The 18399-nt window shown below is 51.9% G+C and overlaps 1 protein-coding gene across 1 annotated transcript in view; it reads right to left on the reverse strand.

The window, feature by feature from the left end:
- The window catches only part of MAP2K2 (mitogen-activated protein kinase kinase 2), a 32104-nt gene extending 13746 nt beyond the window's left edge, over positions 1–18358 (reverse strand). Inside the window, exons 1-3 of the mRNA XM_007951036.2 lie at positions 18267–18358; positions 13562–13772; positions 5897–6043 (exon numbers count right to left, since the gene is read on the reverse strand). Coding sequence (XP_007949227.1) covers positions 5897–6043; positions 13562–13772; positions 18267–18358 — 450 coding nt within the window. The remainder of the gene's footprint in view (positions 1–5896; positions 6044–13561; positions 13773–18266) is intronic.
- Positions 18359–18399: the final 41 nt, after the last annotated feature.

An 18399-nucleotide genomic window follows, 5' to 3' on the forward strand; every position in this document is an offset into this window, starting at 1 on the left:
TGACACAGAAATAAAGTGTCTTGTGTGAGGTTGCCCTGCAACAGAGCTGGACACCCAAACACAGGCAGTGGCTGCCCCAGGCCCAGGGGCCTTACACAAGATGGGGCTTTCCAGAAACATTCTCGCAACACCAAGGTGCCATCCAAGATCTGACCACAGCCAGACACCTAACACGGGTCTCCTGAGCTGCCCCCTCACGACACTGACTTGACAGAGTGGACTCCGAGGCTTGGGAGAGTACATGGTAGTGGCAGGACCCAAACATACGTCTGGGACACTCACAATGGCCTGCTCCCTTGCGGGGAGAGGGTGGGGAAACCCACAGTCGGGGCATCTGGATCTCCATCTTGGGCCCTTCTGTGCTCAGTGAGAAAGGCCATGGGGGTCGCAAGGACACCAGTGCACCCTGAGGGACGGTGGTGACTAGCTTGCAGCCGCTGTGATGAGGCCTACCAGGGCAGGCAGGGTGTGGGCAATGCTGAGAAGCTCACAGCAGAGGGTGCCTTCTGGGAAGCCCCTGCAGTCTTCTTTTTTGTCTTAGCCACAAGCCTTAAAAGAATTAAGAAAAAAATGTGTTGACTATAACCCCCTCTTATTCTGACACTTCCTGGAGGGGCAGTGTTGGCTGAGTGAGGATGTGCAGTCTCTGTACGACTGTGGGAGGCCCGGGTGGGAGCATCCCAGTGCAGAAAAGCCCTGCAGGCAGGCCGATGAGCATCGGCGTTAGAGGCCCGCACCCGCACTGCTGGCACGCGCAGACCCTGCTCCAGAGTGGGCCGTCCTGTGCACCGTACAGTGCTGGGCAGCAGCCCTGGTCTCTACCCACTCGATGCCACAGCACCCGCCCTCAGTCCTGACAACCACAGATGTCCCAGACATCGTCCAGGGTCTCCTGGGAGCACAATCACCCCTCACTGAGAACCACTGATGTACAGCTAACACCAGAGTTTGGCAGGTAAGTATCTTTCTTACTCAAGTCACAGCGACAGGATGTGGAACAGGAGACACTGCAACTCGGCCTTTTGTGACCCCAGGGTTCCTCCTTATACGACACCAGATACGATTGTTAGCTATTTTTGCGTTCTTTATATTGTATTTTCATGTTGCACAGAAATTCTTTTTTCTTATGCAGAATTCAAGTGCAGGTGAGTAACCTGGCCCTTAGCAGCTCCACTTCCTGGACTCAGCTGGACTGAGGCGTGGCTGCATTCTCCGGGTCCTTCCAGGCCCTTACAGATACATCCATAAACAGAGAAAAACAGAGACTTAAAACACACATAAATGCCCCATATTGTGTGCACTCTCTGCTACCTGCTTTTGTCCTTACTTAGTAACGTCTCCTGAGGATCTCCCGAGTATATGTACTTTTCATTTCACTTTGCAAAGAGGGCATAGAGGTCATCTGACCTCCTCTAACTTCATGAGGGGCAGAGAGAACCACCATGAGCAGCAACACCCCAAGGCTGGAGGTGGAGGCTGGATGTGCCACCACGCTGAAACCCTTCTACCAACTCTGACACCAATCGTCCCTCCCACAGCACACTCTATTTCTCTGCTGGGTTCAGTAATCCGTTGCAATGGCCACATAGAACTCAGACAGTACTCATGATTATGGGGTTTATTAGTGAAGTAACAGGTTACAATTAGGATCAGGAACATGGCAGGATACGGTTCTTCAATCAGGACAGCCTCGTCCCTGCAGCACCACAGGCACACTTCTCTCTGGCCTCTGCCCTGCTTGGGCAAGTGTTACAGAGCTCTCTTAGCTCTGCTGAGAGGTGCCCAGGAAGGCACCCCACTTTGCTGCAAAGCTTTCTGCCTGAGGTACTCACCGCTGTCTCGTGCCAGTCTCTTGGTTCCACTGTCTCTGTCTCCTGGGTCAGAGAGGTTCAGCACAGGGATCTCAGGTCCAAAGGACACACTCCGTTCCTGGCTCTTCTTTCTTCATGGCAATGAGCTCCCCCTTCTGCCTCTGGGATGGCCATTTTAAGCCGAGCATGATGGCAAAACCTACCAATGCCCACAATGGGGTTCCATACACCTTATTTGCACAGTCCCACCCCCACAAGGGTGCCATGCATCTTATTGACATTATTAGCAAACTACCCAATCAATGTCCTTGGTGGGCCACAAGCACCTCACATTTACATAGCTCCACCCAGTCATGGAGGAAGTCACAGAGACCATGGCTTGAAGCGCCACATGAAGTCATTCACTGCACCACCGCACACCTCCTCGTACGGAACACGTGTGCCATTTTCATCTTCCTGCTGCAGGGCAGCCCAGGATCCTCTCTGTGATCACTGCTTACTGACGGACATGTCTGAATTTTCACTGTTGCAAAGCAGGGAGTGTATGCTTCAACAGATCTGACACAAGAAATACCCATAGCAGCCCCTGCGTCGTCATAAGCTCTCTACAGCCCACTTCTCTACTGTCCACACCCGGAGTTCTTCCAGGAATGCATTCAGACCAATCAGTGCTCCAGAGGTGCCTCGGAAGGAAGGCCTGGTGACCTGCCTTCAAAAAACCAGCCACCGAAAATCCCACAGGGCACAGTTCTGCTCTGACATATGTGGGGCTGCCATGAGTCAATGGTGAGTGGAAGACAACTGGTTTAAGTTTTTTATGGCTCCTCACTTTAATGTCACTGTATTCTCACCCTTTAAAGTAGATGCTACCTTCCCTACCCAGGATGTTTCACACATCAAGGCTCACCCTGTACTTCAGAACCACTGCCTTTTTTTTTTTTTTAAATCAGACACCCTACTGGTAGAGACTGTGGGAATGCAGATCATACCTAATTACTCTCTGCGTGCATTACATACACACCCTACTGCCCACGTACAAAACTGAACCAGAAAACTGACTTGGGTGTTTAGAGGATGTGTGTGATAAACAGGTCCTTGGGTGGAGCAAGCAATCTGCAATCAACTAACGGAAATGTTAGCTGTTCAAACCCACCTGGGGCATCACGGGAGACAGGTCTGGTGAGTGGCTTCCATAAAGATGACAGCCGAGAAAACCCCATGGAGCAGTTCTGCCCTATCAGACACGGGGGTGCCGTGAGTCGGGGTCAACTTGATGGCAAAGGCTTTGGTTTCGTTTCTTGGGGCCACAAACATACAGACTTGTGAGCCTTCTTCTCCTATGTCCCAGAGGGGCATGCTGGCCCTGGCAGGGTGCACAGCTGCTCCACACAGCATGGCTTTAAACTCACCCAGAACAGGGGAGGGGTGAGGGGGCCAGGAGGGGCTGCTCCCTTTCTCTGCACAGGGACAGAAGGGGCCTTCCAGGGCTGAGTTCAACCCTAGCAACAAAGATGAGTCACTGCTTAGGGGCACCAGCAGAGCTTCTGAGTCGACTGTCTTCACTGAGAGCTGGGAGGAGGGTGTCAGGGGTGACAGGTGGCCCCTTTCAACGTCAGGAGCACACTGCAGACCACAAAGTACTTCCAGGTCCTTTCTTCTCCCTTTGATTTCTGTCTGTGCAATCACTTTGAGAGGAAGGTAGGCGGATAGGATTCCCTCCCCGAGGTGACAAGCAAGGCCTGACTTGGGACCACCTGGCTAAGCTGGGGCCAGGCACAAAGGGGAGGGATGCCTTCTCACACCCACACCAGAGCTCTCTTGCACCATGCCGCCTGCTCATGGGGTATTCCTTGTGGGACGCTTGCTCAAATTCATTTCCTGCCTGTTACAAAATCGTCCAAGGTGACGGCGCATTTTCAGGGTGTAACCAACGTGTGTGCCTCCTGGTGTTGCAAGGGTGCCGGCAGGCCTGGGCCCCTCCGAGATGGGCACACCTGATGAATTCGGTTTCACACAGGGTCAGTGGCATTTCCTCTCAGGGCCTTCAGCCCCGACCACTTCTGCTTTTGTTATGCTCCATCCTACCCACTTCTAAGCTTCAAAACCAGAGTTTCTTAATGAGGGGGCACCTCGGAACCCACTGGGGCACTTTAAAAACAAGAGAGTGCCCGTGCCCCAGCCTGGAGATGCTAACCCCACAGATCTGAGCTGGGAGGTGTGTGCAAGTAACATCAAGAAAGTTCCTCAGACTGCTACAGTCTCCTTGTTGTTGTTAGGTGCTGTCGAGTTGGCCCCTAACTCATTACACCCTCCCCTGCTCTATGGAACCACACACTCCCAGGTCCTGCACTGTCCCTGGGACTGGTCGCAGCTCGAACAGTCTCACTGGCCGATGTCTGGAAACTGATCAACAGGCCTCTCTTCCCGGTCCATCTCAGTCTGAAAGCTCTGCTGAAACCTATCCAGCATCCCAGCAACATGCAGCCACCACAGACGGACGGGTGGGGACTGTGCATGAGGCACGCTGGCCGGAAGTGGAGCCTGGAAGGTAAGACTCCCACCAGTGAGCCACCACTGCTTCAGACAGTTTCTTTGAAGTATGGAAATATCAATAATGCTTTTAACTGAATATACCTTGGACCCAGCCTTTTCACTTCTAAAAATTTCGGCAGAAATGTCAAACCACCTACATGTCTACTAACAAGGGAGTGTTTGGTAAATGATCAAACAGATCCATGTCCACAGTGGAACGCTACACACTGGGTAAAAAGATGGCAACAGCTCTCGAAGGAGCCCTGGTGGTGCCATGATTAAGCTCTCGGCTGCCAGCTGAAAGGTTAGCAGTTCAAACTTACCCAGTGGCTCCACGGGTCAAAGACCTGGGGGTCGGCTTCCACAAAGATGACAGCCCAGGAATCCTAGGGGCAGTTCTACTGTCACACTGGGTCACTCTAAGTTGGAATCAACTCAACGGCACACGACCACTATAAGCAAGCTGAGAGGATGATTCCCATGACATATCAAGTGCAAAAGCTGAGAGCAAGGGTTTAAAACAAGGCTTCAAACTGGTTTGAAAGGGTTTAATCATGGCTGATGCAAGCAAGGGCAGAGTACATGCTGCCCAGTAACTAAATCTCGTGTGTGATAGGTTCTGACCCAAGTAGGAAGCAGCAGCAGTAACCTGTTCAAAGATGGCAGCCGACCATGCCACTCAATGTGTGTCACTCTCCATTGTGGCATGGTCGGCCGCCATCCTTGAGCAAGGTGCCACTGCTCTTTTCCTACTCTGGTCAAAATCTTGTCACACAAGAGATTTGGTTGCTATGCAACGTATACACTGCCACTGTTTCCACAGCCATGATGGAAATGTTTAGAACCACTTTGAAAGCCCTGGTCGAAAACGAAAGGAACCTCTGTGTGCCTCCACACAGCACTGACTGTCTCCAGAAGGGTCCTTTTAGGAAGAATTGACAGTTGTCACCTCCTTAGTAGGGACTCTGAGGACAGGCAGGAAGATCTCCTTTGTACTGGACATCCTTCTGTCCTACGTGAATTTTATATCCTGTGCTCGTACAGTGAGTCACGAGCGGGATAGCTGTCCTAGAACTTCAAGTTCTTCTTGGAAACCAGATTTGCTGGGCACACTGAGATGGGACGAACCCCAGACCACCGCCTAAGCTTTAGGCTGCAACTCTCCCATAAGATGGTCTCTGACCTCAGCCACAGTTTAGCTCACCTTATAAAGAATGTTCAGCTTGAGCACTGTGCTCTTATAAAGAATAACCAATACAACATTGAATGGATGATAGCAACTCGAAAACACAGATGAGAACTTTAAGAGGCAGAGAGTCTGATTAACAGTGGCGAAGCAATACTGACAGAGAGAGGGAAAATGATGACACACCAGAGGCCGGGAATCATCAGGTAATTGCACACAGGGAAACTGTGGAACAGGAATATGCTTTGTTATGTGTATTTTCACCAAAAACACTTTTTAAAATTAGTAATTTAAAAAAAAAAAAATAGTTGTCCTAGTGGTCCCAGAGAAGCCTTGCCTAGGTTTCCCCAACACCCAGCACACTCACCATGTGCTCCATACAGATGCTGATCTCCCCATCGCTGTAGAAGGCCCCGTAGAAGCCCACGATGTATGGGGAGTTGCACTCATGCAGAACCTGCAACTCCCGGATGATCTGGTTTCGGATGGCTGGCTTGATCTCCAGGTGAATCAGCTGCAAGGGGAGAGGGTGGGAGGCTGTGAGGTGAGGGCAACAGGAAACAGGGAGGTGCTGGCCTTTGCTCTCGAGATGTGCACAACAGCATTTCAATGTCAACTGAGCAGCCCAGCAACTCCACTTCTCAGTCTATGCCCAAAAGACCTGAAGACAGGGACTCAAACCGACTCAACGGAACTGAGTTTTTTTTTTTTTTTTTTTTTTAATAGCTACGTGGACACCAGTGTTCACTGCAGCACTGTCCACAATCATCAAAAGGTGGAAACAACTCATGTGTCCATCAACAGATGGTGGATAAACACAACAGATGGTGGTTGACCCACACAGTGGAATGTTACTCAGTCACGTGTAAATGACGTCCCATACATGCTGTAGTATAGATGAACCCTGAAAACATGACGCTGAATCAAAGAAGCCAGACACGAAAGGCCACATAGCATATGCTTCCATCTGTATGAAACGCTCAGAGTAGGAAAATCCAGAGACAGAACATAGGTTAGTGGTTGCCAGGAGCTGGGGGGAGGGGGATAGGGAATGACCGATAGGTACATGGTTTCTTTTTGGGGTGCTAGTTGCATGATTCCAGGAATACACTAAAAACTAATGAATTAAAACTAATTTTTAAAAAGGTAAATTGCATGGTATGTGAATTACATTTCAATAAACCTGTTTTCGAAAAAAATCAAGTAAGCAATCTTTTTTCATTCCATTAGTGGGAGGTGTTAACAGGATGGTATTTTCACTAAACTAGGACCTCTGGTGGCCCGGTGGCTAAACATTTGCGTGCTCACCAAAAGGTTGGTGTTGCAAACCCCAGCTGCTCACAGGGGGGAAGATGAGGCAGTCTGGTTCTGTGAAGATTTAGCCTTGGAAACCCTCTGGGGCCATTTCTCCATCAGCCGGAAGGACACTGGTGTTGAGGGAAGCCAGCCCCCATGCCTTCCAGTGTCTGGCTAAACCTCAGATGCAAGGCCGTCTGGCCCAGAGTATGTGAACTCCTGTCACTGGAGCACTCGTTATGTCCCTGGGGTTCGCAGCTCTCTAAGTCTGCAGCAGAGGAAGCAAAAAAGAAGGCATATGCAGATTCCCCCAGAAATTATGATTCCACGAAGCATTCTGAGGTGAGGAAAGTTGGTGCCTTTCAGAGTACAAGTGACTGTGGAACGTGAAGAGTCTCTGTGCATGGACTTCCAGGAAAACTGCCACTGCCCTATGTTCCTGGACTATGAAACGTGACTGTGGGGCTAAGGAACAGTTTCTCTTGGAAAATAAACAATTAACAAATAATAATAAAAAGACACCCCATGGGCCAGTTCTACTTGGTCCTAAAAGGGTTGCTATGAGTGGGAATTGACTTGATGGCAGTGGTTTTTTTTAAAAACACTTTTACAGTTTACACTATTTTTACTCTACTCCCTCGCCTGTCAGTGTGCTGCACCACTGTAGCTACGTGTTGCTGTGAGGCTGGGAGCTATGCTACACTACTGGGATTTCAGATACGAGCAGGGTCACCCACGGTGAACAGAGTTCAGGGAGCTTTCAGACCAAGCTGGACTAGGAAGAAAGGCCTGGCAATTCATGTCTGAACATCAGTCAATGACAACCCCTTCAGCACAACACAACAGGGTCCCAGATGGTGCCAGAAGATAAGCCCCTAGGGTGAAGGCACTCGAAATACACAGTGGCCGCAACCCCAGACTTGAGCAGACCAGCGATTGTGAACATGGCACAGGACCGGGCAGCGTTTTGCTCTGCTGTACACAGGTTTGTCATGCATTGGGCTGACTAGATGGCAATTAACAGGAATACTGTACAAGGTTCAGCCTTTCTCCTTGGGCCCAGTCAGGGGGGTGAGTCCCTCCCCTCTGTCCTCTGTAAGTCAGGGGTGGGTTTACATAAAGAGCCCTCCCACTGCCACACTAGAGACACTACCTGACAGCTGTCACCCTAGGATCCCAACCCTCCTTCCCCTTCAGCTGAATTTGCTAAGAAACAAAGGACCATGGGACAGAGGCAGAAAAGACACCTGGTCAAACGCCACAAGCAATCCTTTACAAACCATTGCAGGAGAACCCAGAGCTCTGGGAAAAAGCTCTGGGGTCAAACTTCCTGGCTGATCAGTCTGTGAACCTCCACCATTGTGGTTGTTGCTGTTAGGAGGTGCCATCCTGCCGGCCCCAACTCCTGATGACCCCCTGTATTGCAGAATGAAATGCTGCCCACCCCGCGCCATCTCCATGATCACCGGTCTGCTCGAGTCCGCTGTGGTGGCCGCTGTGCACTGTGAGCGCCCTCCACCCTCAGGGCTCATCCCAGCTCTGGAAAAGACAATGCTCTACTGTCACTCATGGGCTGATTTTTGTAACCTGACCACCAGGCCTTTCTTCCTGGTCTTAGGCAGAAAGCTCCACTGAAACCTGTCCACCATGAGTGACCTGCTGGAATCTGAAATCCTGGTGGCATAGCTTCTGACATCAAAGCAACACAAAGCCACCTAGTAGGACACATTGACAGACGGGGATGGAGCCATCTCAGAAAAACAAGAGGATGTTCATCCAGCCGTCAGAGAGGAGTCTGGTGCCAGGATGTGAAAATGATCACCATGAAGTCAACACGTGCCTTGAGTGCTGATGGCACGCCAGACCGAGGAGGAGGGAACCAGATCCCTAAGATGGTCCCACTATCGGGGATGTACGATTCAACAGGGTCAACATGGTGAGGAAATGTAGTCAGCAAGGCACCTTACAGAGAGGGTTGCTCTGGGAGGCAAGGGAGTGCAAGGGAGAAGGTGACACTTGGGCTGGGCCTCCAGGAAAGCGTAGGATTCTACCAAATGGACCAGGTGGGAGGAAGGGTGTTCCAGCTGTGGGGGACAAAGACCTGCCTGTTCAAGGGCATGTGGCGTGGAGAAGTATGTGCAGCGTGCAGGGCAGGAGGCTGCCCATGGCCTCGGCCCCCAGGCGTGCGGGGGTGGGGACAGGGCGCCACCTGCTCAGCAAGCCGGTGACCTTGAGAACTGAGGCTAGAGCTGGGTGGCCTGGAACTAGAGCACCCAGCACCCTGGCCTCTCCCCAGGCAGCGCCTCATATCCACCCTGACCCCTGACCAGCACAGCAGCCAGATCCAGCAGGATGGCGTAAGGTACTAGAACTCTAAGCTGTTCTTTCCTCTGGTGGGAACGCACCTCTTAAGTAACCAAAAAGGTGCACACGGCTGCTTTGAAAGGGCAAGATGCTGGGGCTGGCTTCAAGTGTCAGAATTCAGGCAGGTGGTTGCATGGCCTGGGGAAGTTTGCTTTGAAAGGTGAAAAGGTGCAGAGGTCATGGTTGGGAGGAGCAAGGTTTGAGAGAAACCTAGTATGAACCACCCACCTGATCTTCAGCCTCCCAGATACCCCAGTAAAGGCAGGCCTGACAGGCAACATGATTCTCTGGTCTGTGTAACTCAATGTATCAAAAAACTATCATTTCAACTTAGATCAACATAGTTACTAACAGGGTATTTTACAGACCAAACCTTCAAAATTAAACATGTGTTTTACATACACTGTCATGGTTAGCTGCGGTCCAGTCAGCTCATAGTGACCCCAGTGGAACAGAACAAAACACTGCCATCCCTGCCCCATCCTCGTGGCCTGCTTGAGCCCAGGCTGCAGCTGCTGCCCTGGGGGCTCATCTCCTGGCTATTGAACAGGAGTGTGCTGGGGTCCATAGGGTCTTCATTGGCTGATTTTCAGGAGCTGATCACCAGGCCTTTGTTCCTAGTCTGGAAGCTCTGCTGAAACCTGTCCACCTTGGGTAATCCTGCTGGCACTGGAAAGCCTCATGGCACACTTCCAGTGTCGCAGCCACATGCAAGCCATCACAGCACGCCACAGACCGGGGGTGGCTTTTATACACGTACTTCTCATGTCAGACTGTTCACCTTTCAAGCACTCAGCAGCCACACAGGACCAGGCGTTGCCCTACTGGACAGGGCAGCTACAGACCCAGAACGCTGAAGGAGCCCCAGGTGGTTGCAGGGCCTCTGTCTTGCCGGTGCTGTTACTTTCATGGAGGTCCTAAGGGTACAAACGGTGAACCCACTCGGCTGCTGACCAAAAGGCTGGAGTCCAGCCAGTGGTGCCTTGGAACAAAAGCCTGGCCCCCTACTTCTGAAAACATCCCCACAGAGAACAAGATGGGAGCCCAGTACTCTTATACACACGGGTTCACTGTGAGTCAAGGTTGCCATGGCTTGTACACCCAGCTTTCCAGACTGACGGGAAGCCACACATGAGGGTGCACAGGAGCAGGGATGGGGACCCAGTGGGAGGGAAGGCCGTTTTGGCATACCCGTGTGCCCTGACACCCGCCTACAGGACAGGTAGAACCAGCCTGATGGGTAGCCAGCCTTTTGGGAAGTTAAGGAACGGGTCCTAGGGGCACCCAGCTTGTAAGGGGTGGCATCAGGATTGGAACTGGTCTCTTGAGATGCTACTGTCCATGCTCTTCCCATGCCACCACTTTCCAGGCTGTGCATTCTAACTGATGAAACAAGATCAGCATTTTATACACGTACTTCTCATGTCAGGCTGTTCACCTTTCAAGCACTCAGCAGCCACACAGGACCGGGCGTTGCCCTACTGGACAGGGCAGCTACAGACCCAGAACGCTGAAGGAGCCCCAGGTGGTTGCAGCATTGAGTTCACCCCAAACACCAAGCACATTGAAGCGCTGACAGTGGTGTCTACTGCAGAAGGAGCTCTGAGCTTGGAACAGGGCAGAAGATAGGGGGACAGACCAGAAAGAGAAAAGGACCTCACTGGATGACGGCAAAGCACACAGTGGCAAACTCCATCGAAGGCTGGGTCCAGAATGACCAAGGCAACATGTGGAAGCACAGGTCCAGGCTGGTGGCTGCCAAGCTGGGCATGGCCAGCAGAAGTGACCAATGTGGCCCATACAGTGTGTCCAGACACTCTGAGTCAGTCAGTAACATTCAGAAATCAGAAGAGGTGGCCAACTGGAGCCTGCACCCGATGATACCATGAGGTCCTGCTGAACAGAAGGGCCTCTTCTGGCATTGGCCTTAGTCTGACCCTCCCCACTGCTGGGTGTAATTCTTCCTGTCATCAAGTGCCAACCTGGCCTGCAGGGCTCTGTCGGCACCTTGACTGGTACCCAGGGGCAGCCCTTGATAAGGAGCCCAGCCCATGGTTTATCAGTTGCTATAGAGTTGACCCTGAATCATAGTGACTCCTTGTGTCAGAGTAGAACTGTGCTCTGCACAGTTTGCAGTGGCTGACGTTTTGGAAGTGGAGTGCCAGGCCTTTCTTCCAAGGTGCCTCTGGGTGGACCTGAACCACCAACCTTCTGGTGAGCAGCCTGGCACATTCTCCATTTGCACCACCATAACTGGACAATGACATGTGTATAGTAGGTAAATGCAGGAAACCAGTTAGGAGAGGAGGTAGAAGTGGCAAGTGGCATGTGGTCCTGCCAGCTCGCTTCTGCCACAGCAGATACTGAGACTCCCAGAGAAAGGCAGACCCAAGGAGGTTCAGACCTAAGTCAGACAGTCTTGCTAAGCCTCAATTTCCTCATCTGTAAAAATGGAGCTACTGTTAGATTTAAATGAGAATATGCAGTAGGTTTTAGCACCCACAATGACCCAGGATAATCACTTGAAAAGGAGCCTTGGTGGCAGCAGTTACAGTAACCAAAGGTCAGTGGTTCAAACCCATGTAGCAGCTCCATGGGCAAGAGACCTAGTGATCTGCTCCCATAAAGATGACAGCCTAGGAAGCCCTATGGGGCAGTTCTACTGTCACATGGGGTCCCTGTGAGTCGGAATTGACCCAACAGCACCCAACAACAGCAACACAGGACTGGTCTGCTGCTTGCCCACCATACGTCACCCTGGCTAGGATAACGTCCATAAGCTCAAGGACCAGAGGGATGCAGCAACATACGCTGCTGCTGGCCCACAGCAGGAGCTGCCGGGCCTTCCCGAAGCTTCTCCCCCCAGTCCCCTCATCTCGGGGCAGTCTACTGTGGAAATCTGATAAGTCAGTCTGTGGCAGGTAAGGCCTCACACTCCTAAGGCCTGGAATTCACACTGTCTTCCCTGGGGAAGGAAGAATTCCACTCAGCAGTGGAGAGCGTCAGACTAAGGCCAATGCTTATTAAAACTTAAAAAAACAAAACAAAACAACAACAAAAAAAACAACTTTAAATCTTTCACCTACGGAGTTAGCCAAATGCCCTTCAGCTCTGTCAAGGGTACAGGTCACCCAAGTGAGCTAGCATTCCAGACAGACCGTAAGGCACCTTTGACCTGGTAGCCTGGTGCCGGGCTCCTGCTCCATCAGGGTGCTTCAGCCCCAAAGTGCGAAGACAGTCAGGCAGATGACTTTCCTATTCGATTCAGACACCAAATGCTTTTGAATGTCCACTCTGTTCCAACCCTGTGCCAGGTGAGTAGCATAGTAGTCACAGGATGGTGGGCTTCCAGGAAGAGGTGGCTTCCTACATCTGAAGGGACATGTTGTATGAGCTGAACCATTTGTAACTAGAAATGCTCCTGGGAACATGCTGAGGAGCCACTTGTCCTAAATTTGGTAGTCCAGTGGTAGAATTCTCACCTTCCGTGCAGGAGACCTCAGTTCCAGCCCTGGCCACGGCACCTCTTACACAGGCACCACCTGTTTCTCCGTGGAGGCGTGAGTGTTCCTGCGATGCTGAACGGGTTTCAGCAGCGCTTCCAGACTAAGATATGATACACTAAGAAGAAACTTCCAGAATCAGTCGATGGAAACCCTACAGATCACAACAGTCCATCCACAACTGACCACGGGTGTGCTGCAGGACCGGGCAGGGTTTGGCTCTGCTGTGCTTGGGGTCACTGTGCGTCAGAGCCAACTCGGCAGCAGCAACAACAACAAATCCTAAGACGGTCACCCCTCATCCTCTCAGCTCCCTCCATCCCCTATGGAGTATTCTCTCACACACAGGGTAGGGTCAATGCTGGGCGAGGAACCCAGACGCCGGCAAAGGCTCAGAACTCTCCAACACCAGTGTGCGCGTATTCCTGAAGGGTGGTTTGGTCACTCCTCACCCACGGGCCCCTCTGCAAGCCCCCGATCGGACCACCGTGGCCAGCAGCAGAGCCACATCTAGGGCCTGAAGAGCCCTCCTGGGTTGGGAAGTACCAGTGAAGCTGCACTCGGGCTTTCACCTTTCTTTCCAGAAACTCTACTCACCGCCTCTCTCCAGCCAGCCCCTGAACAATACAGAGTTTCTAGGGACCTGAATTTCAAAGGGCTCCCCGGGCAGAAGTCAGCAATTAAAGGGGGGAAGCATTGCCTGAGGCTGGCCAGGGTTGCTACATTCTAACTAGAACCTCCAGCCCTGATAACCCACCACCAGGGAGAAGGGCCTCCAACACATAGCCAATCAGAAAGCAGAGACCTGCAGGCCTCTCAGGCCTCCAGTCTGTTGCCAGGGGAGCCTGCCCTGCCGCAGCCACACTCACCTTCCTGGCCATGATGAGGCCCGAGGGTCTATGCTGCACTTTGGTGACCACCCCACCATTCCCGGCTCCCAGCTCTGAAATCCTTTCAAAGTCATCGTCCTTGAGCTCGCCGACCTTGGCCTTTTGGGTGAGGAAGGCTTCCAGACGCTTCTTCTGCTGTTCGTCTAGCTCTAGCTCCTCTAGCTTCTTCTGGAGGTCTGCCAAGTTCGCTCTGTGGAGACCCCAAGGGTGAGGATTAGCAGGGCATGGGTGGGTGCCAAGAGAGGGCACCACCCCTGGCCCTGGCTGGCAGCTGGGAGCAGAGAGCTGAATCACACCTGGTCTTGCATACGAGGGACTTACAATCCAGCACAAAAGAGAGACCTGTGTGCACGCCCGCCTGCAGACACACAGCCACCTGGACCAGGGGGCCGATGATTCCGCCTACATCCTTGCTCACGAAGGTCAGGGAGAAGACCTCAGGACCCTAAGGATGTGTTATGGCACCCCAGCCCAGGAGCTGGGCATGGCTACAGGTACCGGTGCCTAGACCCAAGAGTCCTGGACCCTGAAGCCAGCACTCCCAACTACATCCAGAAGGATATGTGGGAACTGGGGAAATGAGACTGGAGTGGGATGAATGAAGGATACCTGTCTTTAGTGAGGACAGACGACCTAACTTGTTTCTAGTGGCCTTAGCAAAGGACTGAAAAGACCAAAAGGACTGTAAGGACCAAAAGGTCGAAGAGAAAACATGCCTTGTACACACCCCCAATTATACATGAATTATAGGCATTTGAGGGGGGAAAGAAGAGGCATCATTTAAGTCATGCAGGCAATTCTGGAACATTTGGCTCACAGGGCACACTCTTCCTATATCCCATACATGACAGTAAACACACGTTTTCTACCCCCCCTACACACACACACTCCCATTCCTGAACCGTGTTATCAAACAAACCACGCATACTGGACTTTCTGGGGTGATTTAAGGCATGTTCAAAGGAAATCTGGACTATCAGCTATTTGCACCAATGCCCTGGGTGGTAGAAATGGTGAACGCGGTTTGGCTGCCAACTGAAACACTGGCGATTTGAGTTCACCCAGAGGTGCCTCAAAAGAAAGGCCTGGCAATCTGCTTCTGAAAAATGGGCTCCTGAAAACCAGCACAGTTCCGCTCTGACACACCTGGGCCACCACAAGCTGGCGTCCACTTGAAGGCAACTGGTTGGCTGCCATAGGTGGGCAGATTTTTAGCTCAATATATGCACTAAGCCGGCACTGTCAAGAGAAGCATTACGTGAGCCCCATGTGCAGTCTGACATTTTTCTAGTAGCCACGTTAAAAGCAGTAAAACAGGTGGGATTTCAATACATTTGATTTAACCTCACATGTGTCTTTCCAACATATTGTAGTTGCTGTCCCTGGGTGCCATCACGTCGATCCCACTCACAGCGCGCCCACGTGACAGAGTACAAGTGCTCTGCAGGGTTCCCTGCCGTCATCTTCACGGAGACGGACCACCAGGTCTTTCTCCCTCAAAGCCACGGGGTGGGTTCAAACGCCAGCATGTTGGTTAGCAGCTGAGACCTTAACCATTAAGCCACCAGGGCTCCTTTCAACACAAAAACTCACTGCCTTCGAGTCAATTTTGATTGACAGCAATCCTATAGGACAGAGTACCGCTGCCTCAAAGTATTTCCAAGGCTGTCATCTTCATAGAAGCAGACTGCCTCACGTGATTCCTGCAGAGCAGCTGGTGGGTTCCAACCACTAACCTTTTGGTTAGCAGTCAAATGCCTTAACCACTGCACCACCAAAACTCCTTCTTTTCACCCCAAAAGCAATATAAAAAATTAATGAGCAGTCTGCACTATCTGCTTTTTGTACTAAGTCATTATAATCTGGAATATAATTTATACCCACAGTTCTCCTCGATTTAGACAAACCGCATCTTAAGGGTGCAGCCAGTGGCTATTGAACCTGATGGAGAACTGTAAGAGAATTCTCTAAAGGAGAACAGGCCACCTTCAGGGCACTTAGTTAATTCCTGAAGGTGTTTAAGCCCACCTGGAGGAGATGTCATATAGGGGATTCCAGCAGGGGTGAAGGGATAGATGGATGCCCCTTCTAGAACCTTCCAATCCTGAAATTCCACCATCACCTTACAGGAGCAAAGGATCACACAGGTGGGGATCTAAGATGGCACTGTCACCTGAACTGAGGCCGAAAAAACTTTCCAGAAGGTATGAGGCTAGGTACCATTTTCAGAGCATATACTGTGTACTTTACAAGCAAATACCACAGCCCAGAGTCCTCCCCTAACCATCCTGGGAGGTGGATGTCTGGGGGTCCCAGGCCAGGAGGAAGAAACAGGCTCCCAGAGACTAAGGAACTTGCCTGAGGTCATGGCATGAGGAAATGGCAATGCCCAGAATCAAACCTGCGTGCTCATGGTCCTTGCTCATCTTGGTATCCCTGAGCCAGGACTGGGGCCAAGTGGGTGCTCCTGGAACACCCACTGGGCAAAGACCAGGGTGAAGAAATAAAAGGGGACTCTGATGGGCAGAAGTGGATGCGCCAAGGAATGAGCAGCTATGGCTCTTTTCATTCAGGGACTACGCCTAACCATGGGGCTGAAGAAGCAGGCTTTGAGGCCAGAATGCAGAGGTCTCCGGACTGCCCTATGACCCGGAAACACATCCTGGAGTCAGCTGATTAATCCGATTTAGATGTAATGGCAACTCAACTGTGATTATTTGGAAAAAAAAAACCTCTCTAATTCCCCCTATTAGAAACCTGACATCAAGACTGGAAGGACCCTGAAGCTACTGTCTGGAAACATTTTAGAACTTGGCACCAAAGCTATCCCACAAAGTCATCTTTAAACCAAACAACGTGGCCCCAAAAATAAAGAATGTGTGTCTTCAGCTTTGCGCCCTGTTGAACAATTCCCTACCAGAGACTGAAATGCCAACGCTCCCCCCTAAAGCACACACGGGAACTTTAAGGGGCAAAGAGTCAGAGTCAACGGGGGTGAAATAATAGGGATAGACAGTGTGAATGGAGACACAATGTGGAGAATGTAACCATCATCAGTGAACTGGACATGGAGAAACTGTTGAATCGGTATATGTTTCATTGTGTATGCTTTTGTCAAAAATTAAAAACAAACAAACAAAAAACACCCCACCACCCTGGAATTCCAATGGGGAAGCTTCCTCTCTGGGGGATTTCTTGAAGGGATGAAAATCAGAAACTACAGAAGAGAAAGAGAAGATGAAAATGAACTTACTTGTAAGAAGGAGGGTAATTTTAAAATAAGAAATACATCCCCACGCACAGCTCTCTCTCTCGCTCTCTCTCTCACACACACACACACACCAGGACACTCCTCTTTGGTCTGGGCTACAGAAAGTAAAGTCCCCTGAGAGGGAACGGGCTCATTCTCACCATAAGGCACATCACAGATACCATGGCTGGGGGCTCCAGGATGGTCCAGCCACAGGGAGAACAGGAACAGGAGACCATGGCCTGACAATGACACTCCTCTGGACCCTCAAAGTCCCTCCTCCCGCCCTCCCTTTTCTTGCTTTTCCTCTTGCTATAGGATTTGTCCTCGCACACCCTGGGGCTCCTTTCTCTCTGCCCCCTGCCCGCTTCAGTCACTCTGCATTCCCTGGTCCCTGCAGACTTTTCCAGTCCACTCACTTCAGAATCTCTGCTCACCTGCTTCCAGGGCTCCCAGTGGCTGCCCCTACCTCTCTCCACATCCTCTCCCGTTTCTCCCCGCCCCTGCCTGGCCCGGCCTCCCTTTCCTCAGCCCCTCACTCCTTCCTTTCTTTCTTCCCCAGACTCTTCACCTTCTTGGGACCCTCCCCACTCCCCCAGCCCCAGAGGTCTCCGCTCCCATCCTGACAAGAGTCTGCTCATTGGTGCTCAGGCTATCCTCACCCCCAATTCCCCCAGGCTCCCCCATCCCTACACCTCAGGGAGCCCCCTCAATCCTGACCCCTCAGGGATCCCTTTCGCCTTTCCCGCACATCTGGTGCCTCAAGATCTCCCTCAACACCCTTCACCCCACACCAACACCACTATTCAGGGGCTTCCTTCGCCTCATCCATACACCAAGGGATCCCCCCAGACCCCTCAACACAACCTTCCCACCACTCAGGAAACCCCGCCGCCCCCAACAGTCAGGGACGCTTCATCCACTCCTACCCATCTTCACTCTGCAAGGATCCCCCAGTCCTGATCTCACTACTTAGGGGCGCTTCACTCATCTTCTTCCTGCGGGAACCTCTCCATCTTCATTCTGCAAGCCCCCCCTCCCAATACTGATCTAGCTACTCAAGGACCTCCCGGCTTCATCTTTTTCCCTGCAGACCTCCCCTCACCCTGTCTTCTCCCCTAAAAGACATCTCATCCCAATCTCACCACCCAGAGACCCTTCACCCAATCTCCTCCCACGAGGATCCCTTACCTCAGCCTCTCTCATTAGGGACCACCCTTCACCCGATCTCACGTCTCAGGAAACCCCCTCACCTTAGCTACCCCTCACCTCGTTTCTCCCCTGTGGGTTGTCTCACCACCACTTTCTCACAACTCAGGGACCCCACATCCCATCTTCTCTCCGGAAGACCCGCCCTCACCCCAATCACACTTCTCAGGGACCCTCTACCCCGTCCAACCCCCGTCGTCTCCCCGCCGACTCCGGTGCACTCACTCAGAAGCTCCTTCGCTGGTGGGGGAAGGACCCTCGGCGATGGCGGGGTTGATGGTGAGTGCCGGCAGCACCGGCTTCCTCCGGGCCAGCATCGGGGCTCCGCGGGCCGGCGGCGGGGCGCCTCTAGCCGGGG

This window comes from Orycteropus afer, unplaced genomic scaffold, assembly GCF_000298275.1.
Source record: "Orycteropus afer afer isolate SDZICR_OR568_19922 unplaced genomic scaffold, OryAfe1.0 scaffold00291, whole genome shotgun sequence".
Lineage (NCBI taxonomy): Eukaryota > Metazoa > Chordata > Mammalia > Tubulidentata > Orycteropodidae > Orycteropus > Orycteropus afer.